Raw genomic sequence first — 9,109 nt, 5'->3', positions numbered from 1 at the left:
ACTTTCCTTGTTTTTTTTTTTTGCTGCTATTTTTTTTTATAAAATAAAAAAAAGGTGGCTTCAAATTTTGAAAATATAGTTTGTTGTAGTTAAATTAGATGAAAATCCAGACTAAAAAAAAATAAATGAAAATGTTTGAAAAGTATTTGGTTTACATTACTTTTTGTCAAAGGTTCGCTTATATATATCTTCTTCCCCTTATTTCGATTTTGTTAATTTTTATTTCCCATTCCAATTCCACCTGTCAAATTAAATTTAAATTATTTACCCAGTCAAATACTCATATTCTTCTGTTTCTGTTTTTTCTCCCATTTTAGTTTTAAATTTTTAAATTTAATTCTTGACCCGTTTTGATATTTTGAGCATTTGATGCCAAGAAAAATTCATAAGATTTTTATACCTTTCTCTTTCTGTTGCAATTTGTAGGTTATCATTATTATTATTTATTATTATTAGGGGTTTCACTGAATTTTTGCTTAGGCATGCAAATTAAATTGTGCATTTAGGTTTTTGTTCTAGAGGAATTTTCTTGGCTTATTAATTACTACGCAATCAGAACGTGAGAACATCCAAGTTATCTTTTGTTGCATTGGGTAGGTATTTTGATGTTGCATTTGTTTCTTTCTTTCCTTCTTTTTAAATTAATTTTATTCTTTCTATTTTCTGTTTGCACCTTTTTAAGGTTTCTTTTGTGTTCAGTTAGTTTGCTAATAAAGTAGAAAACTGTTTCTTGTATGTCTCTTAGATCGATTTTCTATTACCCTGAAATGAGGTTAGTCTAAAGGTCTCTCTTGTATTCTTTCTGTTGCAGGAATAATTAATTAGGTTTTGTTTACCCCTGTTTATCATAAATTTTGCATTGAATGGAACAGCTGATATTGGCTGCAGAATCTGACATCAAAGAGGTTGGTTTTTCAAACCCTAGCAATGCATTGTATGAATTTGTTTCTGCAATCCTTCATGCATTCACGGAATATTTATATTTATATATGCTGCTCCTCTGTTTGAATCTTCTTTCCTCTGTTTTCTTTTGGATCTCAGCTTTCTGATCTTGCTATTTTTCTGAAATTTGATTGTTTTTCCCTTTTTTTTTTCTTTGGCTATTCTTGGATTAACTTAACCCTTTTTTTCTCATTTTGCTTGCAGCATTATGAATTTGTATCATCGTTGTTTATTCTACCTCAGTTTATGAGCTAATTTTCTCCTGCTCTGAAGTATGATGTGAAATTGCTTGAAAAATATGTTATTTAATCGATAATCTCTGCACCAAGTTGTTTCTAGTCATTGGCTGTTTCTATTTCAAGTACAATATTTAGTATTTGGTTTCTGTTTTTAGTTACCAAATGATTCTAGTTAAAAGTTCATCTTAGATTTTGTGACTCTCATGATTGACATCATTGAATGTTTCCTCTTCTCTAATTCCCTAAAAAGGTTATTGGTTAGCAACTGGAATCTATTAGATTTCATTAGACGTGTCCCTGGTGAATTATAACACAAAGTGATATTTATGTTCAAACTTGTATATAATTTAATCTTGAGTAGTTTTTTTGCATTCATATTTTTAAGTATTCAATCCCATAATCTCTGACATGCTATTGTGCGTGTTTTTGTCAAATCTTTTGGCAATGTTTGATTGTTATAACATTAGTCATAGTTTTCTCCAATTCACTGTTTGTTCTATGACTACGTTTGCCGGGGTTGCTTTTGTAACAAATTTATCATTCTTACATTTTGGCAGGACTCCCCTTTGAGGCCAAAGCCAAAAAGTAATGATGCACCTGAGCCTTCTGGCAGTCCTAGAAGTAGAATGGTAAGCAGTATGATCTGACTACTGTATCATTTATCATAGGATCCTGTGCTTAAAACTTTTTATGATTGCTCCACTCATGCAAAGCAATATTTACATGATAACCATGAAGCATTTCTTCTAACTTGATTTGTCTGATTCTCATTCTTTTTAGAGCATAACAGTATACTCAATGAAGTCAATGACTACTTTCAATTTCTTAAACATTTATCTTATTACTGTTCTAGGTCTCTGCTAGATGGGATCCAGCTGAGGCATGCCGACCCATAATTGATGAAGCACCCGTGTTCTATCCTACTAATGAGGTGCTTATTATTGTCAGTTCTTCATATTGTTGCTTTGATGGTAGCATATGCAGCAAGATTGAATTTTGAATAATGTTTTTTCTTGTATTGACTTCTCTTTAGGAATTTGAAGACACACTTGGTTACATAGCGAAGATACGCCCCCAAGCTGAACCCCATGGAATATGCAGGATTGTCCCTCCTGCTTGCTGGGTGCCACCTTGCCCTCTGAAGGAGAAAGATATATGGGAAAATGCTAAATTTTCCACCCGTATTCAGCAGATTGATTTGCTTCAAAACAGGGAGCCCATGAAAAAGAAAAAAAGGGGAAGGAAACGGAAACGTAGAAATCACTCCAAAATGGGAACATGCAGGAGATTGGTCAATTCAAGTTCAGGAGCTAATAGTGCTCCTGAACCTGATGAGAAATTTGGATTCCAATCAGGGTCAGACTTCACATTTAAAGACTTTCAGCTGTATGCTAATTATTTTAAGGAATGCTACTTTCGGTTAAAAGATCCTGGTGAAGATGAAAAATTTAGCAATGATAGCTACCAGAGGAGATGGCAGCCCTCAGTGGAGGAAATTGAAGGTGAATATTGGCGAATAATTGAGCAACCAACTGATGAGGTTGAGGTATAGCATAATTTATTATTAACAATAAAATTGGTCTTGCTGTTATGTAATTGTGCAAAAATCTATGCATGTTACTCTAATACTCTTGTATATTAGGTGTATTATGGTGCAGACTTGGAAACTGGATCAGTCGGAAGTGGTTTTCCCAAATCATCATCCTTAACTAAGAGCGACTCGAATCAATATGCCCTCTCTGGTTGGAATCTCAATAATTTTGCGCGACTACCAGGTTCGGTACTTAGTTTTGAAGGAAGTGACATCTCAGGAGTTCTTGTGCCGTGGCTATATGTTGGCATGTGCTTTTCATCATTTTGCTGGGTAAGTGTAGTCACTTTTCTTTTTCAATTTTTACCCCTCTTTTCCTTTTTTTGCCTCCCATGTTTCAAATTGGAACAATTTTCTATTGACAATAACGCAATGCCTTTGTTACCTTCTTCTTGGAACAGCATGTGGAGGATCATCACCTTTATTCTCTTAATTACCTGCACTGGGGTGACCCAAAAGTATGGTATGGGGTACCTGGAAACCATGCCTCAGCTTTGGAAGATACAATGAAGAAGCACTTACCTGATTTATTTGAGGAACAGCCAAATCTACTCAATGATCTGGTACATTGCTACAGCTTAGACATAATTTGTTTTCAAGTGTTGCTACTTTGTTATTTCCACGTAGACATGAATGCAGTGAGATTCTAGCTGATGAAAATGTATACTTTATGAGTGCAGTTTGCTAGGAAATGAGCTCAATGTGACATGGAATTTAAGAAAACTATAATTATATGATGGCATTTATATGTATAATATGTCCCTCCTGGTTCATTATCACTTATTCTGATCAAGCTAGTTTAAGATCCCTTTATATATAGAATTATAAAGTAAAAGATAGAATTTATTTAATAATCTGTGTACAGTACATTGCTTCATAGTTTTGGAATGGTTATGATATATGACTTTCATCTTTGAGCAGGTTACACAGTTATCTCCTTCGATTCTTAAATCTGAGGGTGTGCCTGTATATCGTACTGTCCAGCACTCTGGGGAGTTTGTTATTACTTTTCCAAGGGCATACCACTCTGGCTTCAATTGCGGCTTCAACTGTGCAGAGGCAGTGAATGTGGCTCCTGTTGATTGGCTAATGCATGGCCAGAATGCTGTTGAGCTTTATAGCTTGCAGAGTCGTAAGACATCCTTGTCGCATGACAAGCTGTTATTTGGATCAGCACAGGAAGCTGTACAGGCCCTCGCAGAACTAGCTCTTCATGGAAAAGAAACTCCAAAATGTTTGAAATGGAGAAGTGTCTGCGGGAAAGAGGGAGTTCTAACAAAGGCCATTAAGGTAATTTATATTCTACTTTCTCCTTTTTTATTTTAGCCACTTCCAAAATTCTTGAGAAGTTGCATGTGATTTTGGAACTCATTTATTATATAGGTTAATTAACATGCAGAATCTGATTTTTCTTCACTTTACTTTTTTGTTACCCTCATTTGTAACAGACAAGGATAAAGATGGAAGAAGAGAGGCTGGGATGTCTTCCAACACATTTGAAGTTGCTAAAGATGGACAAAGACTTCGATTCTTATGATGAAAGAGAATGCTTCTCTTGCTTCTATGACTTGCATTTATCTGCTGTGGGATGTGAGTGCTCTAGGGACATATATTCTTGTCTTAAGCACTCAAAGTTTTTATGCTCTTGCGCAATGGATAAAAGATTTGTTCTTTTTCGTTATACCATAGATGAACTAAAATCTTTGGTTGAAGCATTAGAAGGAGAATCACATGCTATTAAGGTGTGGGCAAATAAAAGGCTTGGAATGGTATCTACTGTTTCCAGTGAGGTTTGCATGTATGAACCAGATATGGAGAAAGACATGTACAAAGCAAAGAATCCCAAAGAAGAGGAGACCTCGGTAATAGGAGCCACGAATAACTCAAATTTAAATATACCTAGCAGGCCTCATAGTCATGTCACTTCAGAGATAGTTCAGTCAGAGTCTCACGATGTAACTTCTGGTGCATCATATGGAATTATAGAAAATCATAATCATAGTATTGATAAAAAGTTGGTCGCAGATAATGGACATAAAGTGGACCAGGAAGGTTCATTGGATTTGAATGTTGAAGCTGTATCAGATGGAAATGAAAATAATTTGCTGCTTAAGAGTTTCTTAACAGAGGAAAAATTATGTTGCTCCGGCTCTGGAACAAAACAAGAAAACATTGGGCTTGCTGGCGAGCATAACCTATCACAGTTTTGTGTTCTGAAGACAGAACTTTCATCATGTTCAAGTGTTGTTGCTTATTCTGGTCCATTTAATGGTGGAAAATTTGGGATAGATTCAAATTCTGGAAAGCATCCTAACTGCATGGTTAAAAGGGAAATCATTGACTCGATGAATAGAAGTATATCTTTGAGTGATGAAAGCCATCTAATGCAAGTGTTTGGTACTACTGTGAAGCTTATAAGTTTGGGATCTGTTGCTTATGGAAAACTATGGTGCACTAAGCAGGCAATATATCCAAGAGGTAGGATATTTCTTTGATTAGATTATCGCTTTTAATCTTTCTTTCCCTTTTCTCCGAGTTTTAACTTCTCTATTTTTTTGAACATATGAAGGATTCAAGAGTCTAGTTAGCTTCTTTAGCATTCTTGATCCAGCAAGAATATGTAGCTATATTTCTGAAGTTGTTGATGCTGGATTTCTTGGACCTCTTTTCAAGGTATCATGCCTAACCTGGTTTTCATTTTAAATTCAAAATCATGTTGACAAGTAACTCTCTTGATTTGTTTTATTTATAATTTGTATGCACATATTTTTAGTTTTTATTGCAATTGGATTAATAATTACCAGCTCCGTCAACTTTTGATTTCGCTTTTTATGCCATCTATGTTCCTTTTTCTTTTATAGTATTGAAGAGATGAGTGCAGACTGCAAAGCAGGTGTAAGATAAAAAGATGCTCAAATTTTTTGACACTATACTCTCTTGGGGTCTTAACATTAAATTGATGACAAGCTACTCCTAAATGAATGTGAAAATAGCCTGTCGTGGAGTATTAAGATCTCATATCACCAATGTTAATGTAAACTTAAATTCTAGGATCAAATGTTTTAGAGCATGATTTGTCATTTTTTTTATCATAGAATATGATTAAGAGAAGTTCTGAAGATGATAATGACAAAATAGTGGGACCTAGAATTGAATGATTGAGAAATGGAATTGTTGAAAAAGGTGTTGAGTATTTTTTTTCTGGGATCTGTCAATTAAAATAATGGAGAAATACATGGTAATGTAGACCATTATTTTCAAGCTAGGTAGATGAAATATAAAAAGTGATTCCGGAATTATTCAAGTTTAAAGGAAGATTATACTGTGCAACTAAAAGATTGGCTGCGAGGCAGAACATTGGGCAATGAAGAGCTAACAAGAGATAAAAGATCAATTTTGCAAAGACGATGATGTTGCTTTAGAAAAGTGGACATACTAGACAAGATATAATTAGGGTAGAATGTATTTGCTTTGACTTATTTTTCATTTTATGTATCTCTCTCATTACTATATGAATAAATTTTAGGTTACCCTGGAAGGTCATCCAAATGAGGTGTTCACTGATACCACAGCAGACAAGTGCTGGGAATCAATTCTAAAGAGACTACATGATGAAATCGTTAGGCAAAGGAGTCTAGGTGAACTAGAACTTCCTCCGATAGAGCTTTTGAAAAGCATTAATGGTCATAGAATGTTTGGCTTCCATTTGCCATCTGTTATTCAGGTAATGTGAACACATGAATCTTTAATATATTTGCTGCTACTTTAACAAAAACTAATAATATTGGATATCTTCTCTAAGATTTATGTCACGTTACTTGAAGCTCTACTGAATTCTGCTGAACTAGATTGACATTGTTAGCTTATCATGGAAGTTTAAAGGACTGTTGGACCAATTTGAGTGTAATTTAGTAAAATTTTAAATGGATCCTCTATTGTGTTTCCTTGGAATTATCTGTTCACTTCTCATGTATTTTATTTTGACGACCTTTATCAGGCCATTGAAGCGCAAGATCTCACTCATCAGTGTGCAGAGTACTGGAACCACAAAGGTGCCCTCACTTCACAGGGCCGCGCGATTAAAAAGTTCAAAGATGGTTCAGGTAGCTCTTCAGGTAATGGCAATACCAAAGTTTTTGGCATCAATTTAATTAAGCAGGAAGATGATGACATAGGTGGAAGTTGTCATTCCCTTGGAGAGATGCAATCAATATTACAGGGATTGCTAAAAAGGGCAAGTGCTGATGAGTTAAGCGCAATGCGTAAGTTATTCAGCTCGGACGCTTTGTGCTCCCAGTGGAGAATGACATTCTTATCCCTGATGGAGGAGATCAATAAAGCTGGTAGATAAAAGAAAAATAAGGTTTCAGTTCTTTGACTCCTGGGATAGTCATTTCAATTTAATTGCTAGGGTAGGTCCATTCTTTAAGAGATCAATTAAACTGAAGTTGCTGAGTGAAACACATGATAAAATTTTGCTACTTTTGCCCACAATCAATGACCAGATTATAGACGGATAATGCCATTGACCAATTCAGGCTTTCATTAGAAAGTATCTTTCTTTTTTCTTTCTTTTTTTTTTCATTTTTATAAGGCTTAGAATTTTAGCTGCTACTAGACTTAGGTTAAATATTTTGTCCACATTATCTCTCATCAATTCCTGTATATACACAGAAATACAAATGCTGATATTACAATAATAATAGTAGAGGGAAAATGCATGGTCAGATGTCATATTCAGTTATTCACTATGCTAATGCTTCTTGCGTTGTTCCTTAGTTTGGGTGGCTCCTTTAATAAAACCAACAAAAAAAGAAAAAAAACATCAAATTCAATATGAAAATTTCAAGGGTTCGGTAATTTGTGCATTCCCTTGTCTTTTTTAGGGGACAAGCAATGTGGTGCGTATATTTATACTTTTCCTCTAAAGTGGCATCTTTGTTAATTTCTAATGTAAAGTCTATTTACTCCACATATTGGTTTGTTGTTTAACCAAAGCTTGTTGTGCCATTTAGAGTTAAATTTCTTTTGAATAAAACTTAAGGGGATTCTTGTTAAATAAGATCCGAATCCTAAACTTAATATGCGAACGGTAGAACCTTCGAAATTTGTAGTCATTATGAGGAGAATGTTAGTATATCAATATTTTTAGGGAAAAAAAAAGTGGAGAGTTGGCTGATATTATATTATTTTATTTTTTTGGTTTCTTACGGTATCTCTCAATCTGACAGGCCAATGACTAATGTGCTGCGATACTAATGTGCTGCGATACTAAGTTTTATTTAAGGGTTTATCGTTGATCAATAGATTGCTGCATGGGTTGATGTTAGTTTAGATATAAAGCAAAAAACAGAAGAGTGTTAGTAATTTAACATTCAATTATATTATGAATATACAAATTTTTTTTTATCAAATTATTGGTATAAATACATATTAAATATAAAATATACATTTAAAATAAACATAATTATTAGAATCAACTGATTGAGTCACCAGTTTAATTGGTAATTTGAATAATTCATTAATTAATTTATATTTATTATGCTTTTTAAATATTTATAAGTTTATATTTATTATATTCTTCAAGTATTTATAAAAAAAATTCATCATATGAAAATAAAAAAATTCTAATTAATAAAAAATAGTTTATCTTTTAAATTTTAAATAATATGTAATATATTTAATAAAAGAATCATGTATAGTAAATAATAGTTTTTTTAGTTTGACTGGATTTTAATAGATTTGACCAAGTTAATTCATCGTGTTTTAACTAGTTTTGAACGGTTTTTATTATATTTGACTAAATTCAGTCTAGTTAATTGTTTAATATCATAATATGTTCAAATAGTAATTCAACCCGGGTTGATGATCGGGTGATCGGATTCAGTTCAATAGATCCGATCGAACCAAGTTTGATAACTATAACAATAGTTAAAACAACACATTATTATAAAATAACTAAATAAATAAATAAGAAAGAGGTAACAAATATAAAATATGAAATATAATTAGATATCTCTAATAGTAATATTCAGTACAATTACTATTATAAAGGAGATGATTCATATATTAGAAAGAGAGAGAGAGAAGTTTCGTATATAGATAATAGAAAGAGAAGATTATTGTTATTGATGTTGTGTGTATATTGCCTGAGGATTAGCCTCCTATTTATAGGCATACAAAACGTAACATTTTCAACATTCATTAAATTCAATCTCTCTTGAGAATGGACATCCACCTATTCAATCTTATCACAACACTCCCCCTTGGATGTCCATTTAGGATTATTGCCTCGTTAAAACCTTACTAAAGAAAAACCCAGTGGAAAAAAACCTTA

At 33.2% G+C, this 9,109-nt stretch overlaps 1 protein-coding gene across 1 annotated transcript; it reads left to right on the top strand.

Moving 5' to 3' along the window:
• Positions 1 to 342: 342 nt before the first annotated feature.
• LOC107479496 (lysine-specific demethylase JMJ18) lies at positions 343 to 7,324 on the top strand. Its single transcript, XM_016099623.3, has 12 exons — positions 343 to 593; positions 812 to 905; positions 1,739 to 1,810; positions 2,035 to 2,112; positions 2,215 to 2,727; positions 2,824 to 3,045; positions 3,174 to 3,335; positions 3,694 to 4,062; positions 4,221 to 5,250; positions 5,342 to 5,445; positions 6,299 to 6,496; positions 6,770 to 7,324. Exons 2-12 carry the CDS (start codon positions 864 to 866, stop codon positions 7,121 to 7,123), a joined length of 3,144 nt encoding a protein of 1,047 aa, XP_015955109.1. The 5' UTR covers positions 343 to 593; positions 812 to 863; the 3' UTR covers positions 7,124 to 7,324.
• The last annotated feature ends 1,785 nt before the right edge of the window (positions 7,325 to 9,109 follow it).

The sequence above is a fragment of the Arachis duranensis genome, chromosome 3 (genome assembly GCF_000817695.3).
Source record: "Arachis duranensis cultivar V14167 chromosome 3, aradu.V14167.gnm2.J7QH, whole genome shotgun sequence".
Classification (NCBI taxonomy): Eukaryota; Viridiplantae; Streptophyta; class Magnoliopsida; order Fabales; family Fabaceae; genus Arachis; species Arachis duranensis.
This window is presented reverse-complemented; position numbering and strand designations above follow the sequence as displayed.

Excerpts from the sequence above, each read along its gene's own strand:
- LOC107479496 (XM_016099623.3), top strand. The coding sequence starts at position 864 with ATGGAACAGCTGATATTGGCTGCAGAATCTGACATCAAAGAG. Across the intron at positions 4,063-4,220 it reads TTCTAACAAAGGCCATTAAG|ACAAGGATAAAGATGGAAGA; the intron begins GTAATTTATATT and ends CATTTGTAACAG. Across the intron at positions 5,251-5,341 it reads GCAGGCAATATATCCAAGAG|GATTCAAGAGTCTAGTTAGC; the intron begins GTAGGATATTTC and ends GAACATATGAAG.